Source organism: Brugia malayi (genome assembly GCF_000002995.4).
Source record: "Brugia malayi strain FR3 genome assembly, contig: Bm_v4_Chr4_scaffold_001, whole genome shotgun sequence".
Classification (NCBI taxonomy): Eukaryota; Metazoa; Nematoda; class Chromadorea; order Rhabditida; family Onchocercidae; genus Brugia; species Brugia malayi.
The window spans coordinates 176,801-189,569 of NW_025062478.1; the positions used below are offsets into that span (position 1 = coordinate 176,801).

Here is a 12,769-nt window from a genome sequence, read left to right on the forward strand (position 1 = left end):
ATCAACAGAAAATCCTATTTGTACTGCTAACTTCAGAATTATATATTAAAATATATTTCTGATGTTTACAATATTTCATCTTCCATTTTGTCTTTTAAATTGCTCCACCTACCATACTTCTATCTCTCCTTTTTTTGCAATTAATTCGAATTATCTCTCAATCCTTTGTTTCATGGTCATTTTCACTGGACGAACTAATTTGTAACTCTGATCAACTGATATGAATATTTAACTCTGATCAACTGATATGAATATTTAACTCTGATCAACTGATATGAATATTTAACTCTGATCAACTGATATGAATATTTAACTCTGATCAACTGATATGAATATTTAACTCTGATCAACTGATATGAATATTTAACTCTGATCAACTGATATGAATATTTAACTCTGATCAACTGATATGAATATTTAACTCTGATCAACTGATATGAATATTTAACTCTGATCAACTGATATGAATATTTAACTCTGATCAACTGATATGAATATTTAACTCTGATCAACTGATATGAATATTTAACTCTGATCAACTGATATGAATATTTAACTCTGATCAACTGATATGAATATTTAACTCTGATCAACTGATATGAATATTTAACTCTGATCAACTGATATGAATATTTAACTCTGATCAACTGATATGAATATTTAACTCTGATCAACTGATATGAATATTTAACTCTGATCAACTGATATGAATATTTAACTCTGATCAACTGATATGAATATTTAACTCTGATCAACTGATATGAATATTTAACTCTGATCAATTGATATGAATATTTGTCTCACAGACCAAATTGCTTATTTCCTTCAAAAACTGTCGGTGCTAACAAATTTCCTTCACCATTTTTCCATTTATCCTTTAAAATATCATACTGAAATGTCTGTTATTCATGAAGAAAATGTGATAACTGAGGAATTTAAAAGACAGTAATTAGATATTTGATGAATGATAGTTGGATCACTATGAAAAATAATAAATATAAAAACATAATTCAAAAATAAATCGTTACTATTGTTCGCTATAAACTGCTCAATTTATATTTTTTGATTTGTAAATATTTTTCGTTTCAATTTCAATTTGTTTCTCCTTCGCTTCAGCTTCAACCACAATTGAAGGAAGTCGGCGAAATCAATGTAATGGAACTGATTACGTGTCACAGATAGCTAATAATAACGACGAGAAGATGTCATACTTTCTAAGAAATTTTGATCTTTTGAACGAATCACGTGCGAGCATTACGTCACCAAATGTTTCATTGCATTCATCAAAAGAAAATTGTAAACGTTCTTTTATAGAGTTAATATTATTTTAGATTATCTCTTCATTATTGCTATTATCATTTTAATCATTTATTTATTCAGTTGTTTGTTAATTTTTATCATAAGCTTATCGGATCTCTTAGACACTAATTTGTGCGAGCAGTTTTATGACATTTCTAGCATTTCTCTATTCACTGATATTTCATTAGTATTTTATTGAATGCTATTTACTTGTAAGAAAAACAAATTAATTGGAAACAAAATATTAGAAATTATGAAAAGAATTTAAAAATTATTATAACATTTTTTTCTTTTTTTTCAGATTTTGTACATCCAAAGGGGACATCATGTCAGTATGCGCAACTGTTGAAATATTGCGCCAAACTTCCACAGCGTGGTCACATTCTACGCTTTCCAACTGCTCGTCGACGATCGATTTATACATCTACGGATTTTGATAGTAAGTTGTTGTATAAACTCAAAAAAATGAAACAAATTGTTTTCCAATATTTACCCTGGATGATTGCTAAGCGCTGATTGTGACTGCGACATTTCAGCTGAGGCAGGATGGGAAGGTGATCGTTTTCGAGTAATGATTGTAGGAGAGGAAAGGAGAGGTACCGATGGAACAGATCATGGATTTAGGACAGCTTCGCTAGATTTGGCACCTCATTTAGAAATCCTTGCAGCTCCGTCAACTTTCGGAGTTGTTGCTATTGCTAGAGCTATCATTCTGAAGTAAGTTTTTTAGATAGAAAATTTCTGTTTTATCACATTATCAATCTGATGAGCAATGGTATTTTGAAAATTTTAATTTCTATATTCAAAATGAAATAAATCTTTAAATATTGCAGTTGATTGTTAACTTTTTATCACAAAGGTTATGATTGTTAAAAGATTTCTGAATGACACTTTCGGTCTTCATTTTTAGATATACTCCATTTTTAAAAGTAACTCTTTCATCATTTGACGATAACAGAATCGATTCTCAAACTGTCGTAGAAGTGGAATGCAACAATGATGAATTGGGAAAGGTAAACATACCTTCTTTCATTAATTAGTGATGTGATTATAAAATGCGCATTTGTCTCACTTATTCATTGGAATATACATCTCGAAATCATAGAGTTGCACAGCATACAATTTTTAAGTAATCGTAGTCTTATTTTCGATACTGCAGTGACTTTAGCTGATCATTCCCAGACATGAATACAGTTGGAAAAATTATAAAAGTGTTTACCTGAATTATTCTTACCTCTGCAACTTTCCTCTGATATCAGGTAGATGACTTGTAAGTGATCTATCTTACTGATAAATTTCGTGCAAGGACAGATTAGCTGTACAAAAACACAAGCATTTATAGTTTCTCAACTTTAGTCTTGATGTGAGGTTTTTCTATATTTTATAATTATAAATTTCTCAATTCGATAACTATTTTTTTTCCACGGCTTATTTTAAGAATTTTATACTTTAAACTTTTTTTTATCCATTAAAATTTCTATTGAATTATTGCATTTTCACTTAACAGAAAATTCAAAAGTTTTGTAATAAATGAGTATTTCATATATTCTTTATTTTATTTATGTTATTTTTTGTTCTTTAACATAAAAAGGAGAAATTAATTAAATTGAGATAGCAATGATGTTTTTCAGTTTCACTTTTATATGCATTCTAAAATTATAGATGAGAATACTGTATTAATAAACTGTTTAAAAAGGAAAAGAAAGATTAGCAATTATTTTTGTTTGGTACTTCAGATTCGAAGTGGCGGAAATGAATTAGTGCTAATGGGACTGAAATGTATGTTTTCGGTATTATTTGAGTTGAACCGACGTGAATCAGAACTTTGTTCCGAAGCTCTTACTTCTTTGCTTCATTTATTGGAGCATGTGACAAGTGACACATTAGTGAATGAAAGTTACTGCTCAGTGCAGAGTATGTTTAATATGCTCTGTCAATTAGCAATGGAAGGTTTGTCACAAGTTGACACTGTCAAATTTAATGAAATTTCAATTTTAATGTTTCAAAAATTTGTAATTTTCACAGCTTTATTCATCATTTATATTTAAACCATTAGCTGCTTTATATTTCCTGCCTTTCCTTCTCTTTTTAAATTTCAGATGTGCTTTTCCTAAATTTTTGAAATTTCAACACTGAATTAAGTCATTTCATTACAGTAGAATCAAATGATTTCTGATTGCATTGTTCCAAATATATTTCTTAGCTTTCAACCATCTTTATAATTTCTGACAGATTAATTTGAGTAACATTTCAGGTGGTGCCGAAGTGTCAGCGAAAGCAGTATCGTGTATGATAGCTTTAGCAATTGCTTATGGTGCACCAGAATTTATACTTTCATCAGTAGCCACTCTATTTTGTGATAAGCTCAATAAATTATCAGTTGATGTAACTTTATTGGTTGAGGTACCCAAAAATCATCAGAAATTAGCAAATTTGGTGCGACGGATTCTGCTTCGCAATAGTAATGTGCCAGGATGGTAAATATTGAAAATTGTTGTAAAGCTGAATTGGACATTCTTCCCATTCTCATTTCTTAGCTAGCACAAAGTGGAGACAAGAGATAAATTAAATTGCTAGCAGTGGATGAGGAGACAGGTGGCTTTGCTGTCAATTAGTTTGTTTTAGTAGCGGTGACTGGTGGTCGCACTGTTTGATGGAACATGCGATGTTGTCATCCTTCGATGTGCGAATACCGGATAGTGTCCTTCCAGATACTCCGGATGATCGTCGACTGACCGGAGCAATTGCTTCTGACGGTATGATTGGAAATGAATCTTTTTCAATTTTTGACTTTTCCATGAGATGTCTTTTTTATAAAAACTTACACAAGCAGTAATAGTTTGTCTGTCTGTAATGGAAAAAAAAGATTAATTAAATGTTTTATTTTTCCACTTCGCATTAAAAGTTTTATTAGTTAGGTGAGTTCACAGGTAACTTTTATTAGCATCTGTTTATTTATTCAGTTAGTACTTCTAAATAAATGTCTTACAAGATAATTTGTAGAATCCAATAGATATTTCATATTTAGAGTTTTTGTATTTTTAGATGCAATGAATTTGTAATTTTTGATTTCTCTTCAAATTTTTGATAAAATAAGGTTTGTTTTTTTTCTTGAAGGAGAATATGTATATGTTCTTGCTTGTTATGGTTTATTCAAGTATGGTACAGGCTTGGCGGAAACAATCGAAGGCAAATTATATGCTTCTAATAATAATTTAAAGGCAAAGTAATTTTTCCCTAATTTTCATTTAATTATGCTTCATAAATATTTTACAAGAAAAAAAATTTAATATTAATGTATGCAATAAATTTCATTTTTTATGAGCTTAGATAAATCAGTTTTAAATATACTTTTCAAGAGTGGAATAAAGGTAAAGTCAGAAGAATTAAAGGTAGATAAGATCATCTTTCTAAACAAATTCGAATTCTACCTAATGTTTTTTATTTAAATGCTAAAGCTAATTATCAATTGTCGCATTCCTTCATTCAGAAATCTTTAAGAAATTTCTCCTATTCATTCAGCAAAGGTTCTTGGTTGGCAATATGCAATGGTGCTTTATACCTTCGGAGACGTCAGTCATCTCGAATGTGGGTTATTGACGTCGATACTCTCCGTGAAATAGGAGAAATTATGCTACATACAAGTGTCACATCAGGTATTTCACTATTACTCACTAAAAATGACAGATGAAGTTTTATTAGTACAATTACATAGTTTAATTTTTGGCATCAGTTATTTATGGGTTAATCCAATTGTTAAGCATAGATAGGTGTCATCTTTAGTCACTGATATCAACGAAACAGATGTATTAACCAATGCTAAATTTACTCTCCTTTCATTTATTTCTTTAATCTGAGATTTGAATAATTTTTATTTTTGCCAAAAATTGATACTAGCGATTTAGGTACTATTTTCACCGATGGTACAACTTTCTTCCAAGCTGCTGTAGATGAACAATGGACATTAACGGTAAATTTTTAATACTTAATTTTGATTTTTAGTAATTTAAAGAGACATTATTTTTGAAAATTTCAAAGGACATAGTGGTAGAGGTAGACTTTATTTTTAGGTTACTCCACTGGATGATTCATTCACTCCAAGTCAAGATTTGCGACAAAATCAAAAATTCCGCCTTGCCGAATTAAATTATATCGCTGTTGGTGAAACATACCCAATACCACATGAATTACCTCTCACTCTTCCTAAATCTCTGCAAGGTTCATTCTTCTTTGATTTAAATCTTAACTCAGAATGACAATGCACACATCTTTGACATCGCTGAAAATACACGAAAATGAAAGAAATATGAATGAGTGAGGTGATAGAACATCAGCAGGAATTCTCACAATAACTTCAAAGAATTGAAAGTAAGAAAACCAATTAGAAATTATTTTAAAATAAAGTAAAGAAATTTGTAACAGTTATAGTAATTCATTTGAGAATTCATTGTTAACTTTTACCTCTTTAGCACAGGCATCAGATTTACAAATGAATCGAGAAATGGCTTTGCTGTTAGCAAGAAATGGTAAAGTTTATTACGCTGGCGATGGCACACGTTTAGGTTTACAGGTAAAAACAATAATTTAAATTGCATAGGTACTGCCCAATTATTTACGGAACTTTGTTCATTGTTAACTATTTCAGTTAAGTTTTCTTCTTTTTCCTCTTTAGCATAAGCATCAAATTTAGAAATGATTGACAGATGATCTATTGTTAGCAAAAAGTACGAAAGTTTATTGGAATTTCTCTCGATAATTTAAAAAAATTGCTTGAACTTTTGAATCCTGTAAGTGTCTCGAATAAATCTTTGTTTCTGAGATGCTTAACAGTTTAGAATGTTGGTTGCAACTGGATGAAGCTAGTATTACCAGAATCAATAGTTTCAATAGCGGTTGGTTTTGATACGGAAACAATTGTATTACGTTCCGGAGCCGGACATTTATGGATTGCTGGTGTAGGGCCGGATACGATACGCCAAGGTAGTCCGACTGCTGGTCGTTTTCAGAAACAGGAAGCAGGTTCAGTGGCTGTTAAGTTAAGAAAATTTCAAAATTTAAACAGGTAAACGATATTCGCAAAGGTCTGTTCATTTAGTTTCTTAACAATGATTTTCTAATAATAATGAATTCGTCTGACTCAGTAATTATCTTTTGCTATGATAAACTTTACTATTTTTAAATATTTAATTTATCAAATCTCCATTTTCATCGACATAATGTGAAGTTTGACCATATATTTAGTTCATTTTGTTGAATTATATGCCAAAAGTCTTTGAATTTAGACGGCGCTGCTTGTCAGTGGCGGTATCAGCCGGATGTATAGCATACGTAGTGGATAACGGAAAAGCATACGTTTGTGGCCGGCACACAATGCAATGCCATCCGGAAACCGGGCATATTTATGGCTTGGAAAATGTTCATTTGGCATCAATAGCTCTTGGCAAGACCCATGCTGTTGCTATTTCACGCCATGGTCACCTGTATACCTGGGGCCTGAATAATCTTAATCAATGCGGTAGAATCGAGGTATATTCTTAAAATGACAGATCCGATACAGTGATATAAAAAAGCTAATATCGACAAATTAATTAGCATCGCAAAATCAGCAAAACGATTAAAATTAATACATGTGTATAAAGGCTTTCATCATGGATGTGATTAGGGGGAATTGAATTCTTTGTTTTGGGTTAATTAATTAGATGACAGGTTAAGTTAAACAAAAGTGATGCTGATTTTTGCAGTCTGCAAGCAGTTACATGCATCAAGAAGTTGCTACTGAAACTGAAAATGAAATGTGTAAGACAGCAATGACCGAAGGAGTAGAACAAAGTTCATATTGCCTTCCAAGCGAACATCTTTGGGTCAAAGATTTTGCTTCTATCTGTTTGAAATGTGGCAGATGTTCGGCACGTGGAAGTCGGTAAGTCGGTTACTAATTCTGCTACAATTTCTTTCTTTTTTCTCTCCCTTTGAATAATTTGCTTAAAATTTTTGTCCAGATGTGCACCTATAAGAACCGAACGTGATACGAAAGGAACGCCATGTACGTGTGGAGAAGGCGAAACGTGTTGTCTAAGGTTTAAAAACTTATTTGAATTTGATTGATAATTCCGATTATTTATTCTCTTTGATCAGTTTCTGTTAACTTAAGTAGTAATTTCTTTCTATAGCACTTTAAGTTATCATTTCTATCGATTTCTTTTATCTTTCTGAACAGTTGACAAAATTAATGCTGTTTAGGTGTGGTTTATGTCGTGCATGCGGTGAATTCGTGGTTGACACTTTCGATCAGGACATACGGACAACACCGCCAAGAGCAGCACTTCCTCCCTCTCGTCTAATTCTTCAGAGAGATAGTCCCGAAATCAAGGTAGATTAATTAATAATTTGTTTGAAATTTTAAATTTTGAATTTTTTTACTGTTCTTTTAGACAGTGAATATGCATTAAGAATTCGGATATGAATTACGAATTTTTTATTGAATTCAAATTTCAAACTTATTTGTATATATTGCAGGTTTTATGCACAAAACTGATTACTTACACCTAGGTTATAATTGAAAAATCGTTTTGCATCAGTTCTGATATTTTAAACTGCCAATTGATTCAGGTTTCATCCGTATGTTGTGGCAATTATCACACCGTTGTATTAGCTGCTGATCGACAAGTTTTCACTTTTGGTTCAAATTGTCATGGACAGCTAGGTGTTGGTCATATAAGGAAATGTATTGGTCCACACAAGGTTAATTTTAAAGTAAAAGTTAGCTGGTGACAGTAAGTTAATAGGCATTTTATATTTTGAAGGCTTGAAATAGCAGACTTAAATGATAGAAATTAGTAAATCTTGTCTCTCTTCCTCTCTATTAAATAATATCCATCCAACCAAATTTTATATTTGAGAAGTTATTTTGCTCTGTGCAAAATAACTATTATTAAATGAATACGAAAAGATCTGAAATATTTTCAGGTGAATTTACCAGGTAAAGTGCAAGTAGTTCAAATTGCTGCTGGTTCAAATCATACGGTGCTAAGGACAGCTGATGGATCTGTTATCACATTTGGTGCTCATAGACAGGGTCAACTTGCAAGGTAACTGAAAGTTCAGTATTTTTGTCGAAAAATTTTCAGATAATTTTGACAAAAGTTATGTTTAGAGAAGGAAATGAAAAAAACTGGTTTGCGATGCCATCGTTTGTGGCAGGTTATGGTCGTGGAAGTGGTACCGTTGCAACCTGGATTGGTGCCTCTGGTGATACTACTCTAATTCACAGCCAAATACGCATTTACAGCAATGATATCATTTCAGATTGTCAGGTGTGCATTATGCCTTTCATTCCATTAAAATTTCAATAGCGATGTAAATGACGTCCGATCACGTCAAAACTTACCATAGTTTAATAAAGAGAAGCGTTAATGTGCTATAGCAAACAATATCATTTAGTTATAAATAACAGCAATCAGAATTGCTACTTTACGTTTATTTACTGTTTCAGCTATTCTCGACATGACTTTATCAGTTACTCGAAAGATTTCTGCCTAGTAGTAGTAAGAATATATTTTAATGACAATATTTGTTGAAGAATGTAAGGAAGGATAAGACAATGTTATCACTGATTCGTTCAAATCTTCTTTTCACCGTCAGATAACTAATCGAATCTTTGTATTAAAGCAAATTGAAATTGGCTAATGTATTTGTTAGAATTTAATTAACTTTTACATTTGAACAGAATTAAACATACTTATGATAAAGTCTCACTCATATACACTTATCTTATCGCGATGCATTTATTTGAATTGCGAGTATCAGTTTCTGTATTTTACTGATTCTTATCATCCGGTTTGTACTGTTAAATTCTTTCTTCTTTCCATTTACAGATAGTCGCAGACAGTGAAACCATAATAATATTTCCGAACCAAATTGGCAAGAATTATATGGCAATTCGACGCAAATATAATACTTTTTGCCAGTATTCATTGGGTACTGATGGTCTCTACACTAAGTATACTATTTTTTCAAAAGTTTTTTTCTTATTTCATTGTAGGATTTTGATCTCAGACTACTTTATGCTTGATGTATTCTGATGAGTAACTCTCAGCAATTATTTCATGACATAAGTAAGTACGTCTACATTTTCTGGTATTTTTTAATCTAATTATTATCAGTTTCAATTCAAATTTACCTTTCCTGAAAGTACAAATAATAAGGAAATTTGTAGTTGGTGCTTGGAATCGAAATATAATTTATTGTGGGCATTTAATACAGCTGAAATGCGTATTAAATCAATCACCGATTGTATTCCAATTTCTGGTAAAAAAATTGAAGCAGATACTGTCTTTGATGAAACGTTGGAAGAAATCGTCAAAGAAATTCAATTTCTTCGTGCACCCGAATTTCTGATTCCGGTACGGAACGAAACAAGTTTGTCTAGCAAACACGTCGCTTTGAATCTTTTTGGAATTACTTACGCTGCAACGATACTGGAAAGCAGACGAGCAGTTGGACAGAAGGTTCTCTTCTTGAATTTATCATTCTGATTTTACAAAGTTATATCCTTTCGCTTGAACCAATCATTTTGTAAAATATTTCAGCAAAAATACAGAATTTGATTCTTGGAATTGAAAAGAATTTCTGTTCATTAGCAAATGTAAATTCGTAACAAAATTTTAAAATTTCAGGATAATCAATTTGCTACGCATTCGAAAGCATCAAATATAATTGGTGCGGTAAATGGACGAAACTTATCATGTGGTTATCAACATGTCAATCGTTTTGATGGATATGGTGGTGGTTGGGGATATTCGGCTCATTCCGTGGAAGCAATCCAATTTCGTACTTCACGTGATATTCGATTTTTCGGTGTTGGATTATACGGCGGACGTGGCGAATACATTGCGAAGTATAACTTTAAATAATAATTTTCATTAAAACATTCGAAAAAGTTCTTCTTCAACGAAGTTATTGAATGTAGATGATTAATGACTTGTGAAAAAACCTTTTGTATTATTTCTGTAAATTGCTATGAAATTAATTTTTTTTATAATTAACTTTAACTTATCATTGATACATACCTTTATAAAGTATAAAAGCAGGTAACAGTGATAATCATATAGCATTGCTTTCAGATTAAAACTTTATCGTCTTTGTCCGCCAGACTATAATGAACAGAACGTTGAGTTACTCAGTGAATCTGACGAAATGCTTTACGAATGCGCCGCACACGAGAAGGCGCAGTTATTGTTTTCTCGTTGTGTCTTAATCAAATCAAATTTATGGCACGTCATTTGTGCACAAATTAAGTAAGTCTTTAAGAAAAGAAAGCAGTATTTTTGAAATTAAAGCAACAAATGACTTATGAGCTTTTTTTGTGGAATAAATATTTGATTTGATACAATTATTACGAGCATATCACTTATCATCGAACTAATATCAGCTGTTATCATTTGACAAATTATTGTCCAAGCATTATTGTACAGTTCCATTAATTATGTTAACTTTTTAAATAATCACTCCTCTTGTGGTCACATCACTCTCCTCTTCATCGTCACCTGATATTAGACTTTAGTTCACTATCGCCGTCTTTATATTAATGTCTTTGTCTTTATCAAATTTACTGTCACAATTCAGATGTATGGAAATGATTTTACTGGTTGTGAATTAAAATCTTTTAAGTGGTCCAAGTTCTGATTGTGGCTCTAATGGACAGTCTAATGTCATTGGCGATGATGGCGTGCAGTTCTTTTTTCGTAATTCACGTATGTCCAACAACGGAACCGATGTAAATGTTGGTCAGATTCCAGAATTTTTATATGTTTCGGAAACATCTGAAGGACAATCACCTAATTTTGATGTGAAAGATAAAACAATGGATATGTATGTCTTTTATATAAGTGTTTAAGTGAGATAATAAATCATAGTTTATTGTTTTATTTTAAAGTTCGAAAATTTTTTAAGATTTTGATCAGTGCATATTATCATTATCCATACCTTGATAAGATCTTGAAATATTTCTTTGCACTATCAAATATTGATCAGCAAAAAATGGATTATTTGGGGATGCTTTCCATAGTTTAATGATTAATAAAAATCATTGTTGTTAACAAATTGAAATTAATAATAAGTTTTCATGAACAAGTTGTTCCCATTTCCGGATATAAGTGAAGTATATAATTTCATGAATAAATTACTCCATTTCCGGATCCTGATTCCATATCTTTCAGCTCCTGTGATTGTATTTCGTGTGCCATAAGTTCACATCATCTGTTAGAGGTTTCGACACTTACCATTGAATCATTGTTTCGTCTGCTTGATTGGTCTATTCAAAAAGCTTTAGTAGAAATATTCAATGAAGATAAGTCATGGTACCAAGAATGTAATATGATTATTGTCATCTTGTCCTTAAGGTTTTTGCGGTTAGTTTTACTTTCAAAATTTACTTTCATAAATTACTTTTTATGAAACTGAATATGTTCGTAATGAAGAAGAAGTGAAATTTCAACTGATTGATTTTGAAATGTCACCAAATGTTTTGAACTTTGTGTGTAAGTTTGTGGTGTTACTCTCTATTTGAATTTATACAAATTGAAGAAAAATGAATGCCCGTGAATATTTCACTTTAGAGTAACATTGATTTTAGATTTTACATTTGCTCACTTTATCTGCCATCCAAGAGTGGAAAACAGATAAATAAAAAAGAGCCATCAAGTGGTATTGCTGAACAAATGGTGCGATTCGCATCTATAATTGGTTCAATTTTTGAAATTGCAAACAACCAACACAGTGATGTCAGTGTTTTAATTGGTTCTCTCGTCAATTATTTTTGATTTGATTAGATTTCCTGTAAATACCATCCTCTCATCTTATCTTACCATTTCAAATAATTCTCTCGACATCTTCCCTACTTGTGGACTATAAATATTTCACTCAAAAGTAACCTATTTTAAATGCTGGAACACATCTGTTCAACACCATCTACTACTATGACATTTCAATGCATTGTTAATTTAATTTTAAATTCTTCGAAAATATTATGTCGTAGTTCCAGTCAGAAAGAAGTAATTGTGAAATATTAATATCGAAGTTAAAATATTTCTACCAATAGACAAATCATTTTGTTTAACTTTTCAAAAATTTTTGAAATTGGATATGACAATTTTATTCAGAGTACAGCTTATTCGATACTACTGGAAGAAGCAGTCAGTTGTGCAGTGCAATGTTCACATGTCTTATACCCGAGTTCAGCAATTTTTCTCGACCGACTTTCCTTCTTAATGTCAGCGCCAAATCGTGAATGGTCATTAATTGCATTATTAAGTGCACTATTAAATCAGGAATATGTAAGGAATATTTCATTGTTCTTTTTTAAAATGGTTTTTCGAGATTTCAATTATCCATTGAAATCTCGAAAAACTTCTAAAATTTGTTTTATTAAGAGATAAGTAAAAAAAAATTAGAATGATAAGCAAGAAAAAAA

General features: G+C 31.3%; 1 protein-coding gene across 4 annotated transcripts in view; it reads left to right on the forward strand.

Annotated features, from left to right (window-relative positions):
* Positions 1–1,202: 1,202 nt before the first annotated feature.
* Positions 1,203–12,769, forward strand: part of Bm1864 — a gene marked incomplete at both ends in the record, with an annotated part of 30,975 nt that continues 19,408 nt past the window's right edge. For all 4 annotated transcript variants that reach the window (XM_043081141.1, XM_043081139.1, XM_043081142.1 and 1 more), the window contains 28 exons: positions 1,203–1,296; positions 1,601–1,738; positions 1,836–2,016; positions 2,210–2,312; positions 3,036–3,249; positions 3,554–3,776; positions 3,925–4,055; positions 4,417–4,525; positions 4,822–4,955; positions 5,205–5,269; positions 5,370–5,517; positions 5,769–5,869; positions 6,135–6,361; positions 6,582–6,825; positions 7,041–7,219; positions 7,299–7,376; positions 7,540–7,669; positions 7,909–8,040; positions 8,266–8,387; positions 8,453–8,612; positions 9,174–9,298; positions 9,515–9,806; positions 9,975–10,195; positions 10,422–10,595; positions 10,969–11,169; positions 11,517–11,708; positions 11,933–12,080; positions 12,459–12,632. In XM_043081141.1, the coding sequence (XP_042937075.1) occupies positions 1,203–1,296; positions 1,601–1,738; positions 1,836–2,016; positions 2,210–2,312; positions 3,036–3,249; positions 3,554–3,776; positions 3,925–4,055; positions 4,417–4,525; positions 4,822–4,955; positions 5,205–5,269; positions 5,370–5,517; positions 5,769–5,869; positions 6,135–6,361; positions 6,582–6,825; positions 7,041–7,219; positions 7,299–7,376; positions 7,540–7,669; positions 7,909–8,040; positions 8,266–8,387; positions 8,453–8,612; positions 9,174–9,298; positions 9,515–9,806; positions 9,975–10,195; positions 10,422–10,595; positions 10,969–11,169; positions 11,517–11,708; positions 11,933–12,080; positions 12,459–12,632 (4,440 nt within the window). The remainder of the gene's footprint in view (positions 1,297–1,600; positions 1,739–1,835; positions 2,017–2,209; positions 2,313–3,035; positions 3,250–3,553; positions 3,777–3,924; positions 4,056–4,416; positions 4,526–4,821; positions 4,956–5,204; positions 5,270–5,369; positions 5,518–5,768; positions 5,870–6,134; positions 6,362–6,581; positions 6,826–7,040; positions 7,220–7,298; positions 7,377–7,539; positions 7,670–7,908; positions 8,041–8,265; positions 8,388–8,452; positions 8,613–9,173; positions 9,299–9,514; positions 9,807–9,974; positions 10,196–10,421; positions 10,596–10,968; positions 11,170–11,516; positions 11,709–11,932; positions 12,081–12,458; positions 12,633–12,769) is intronic.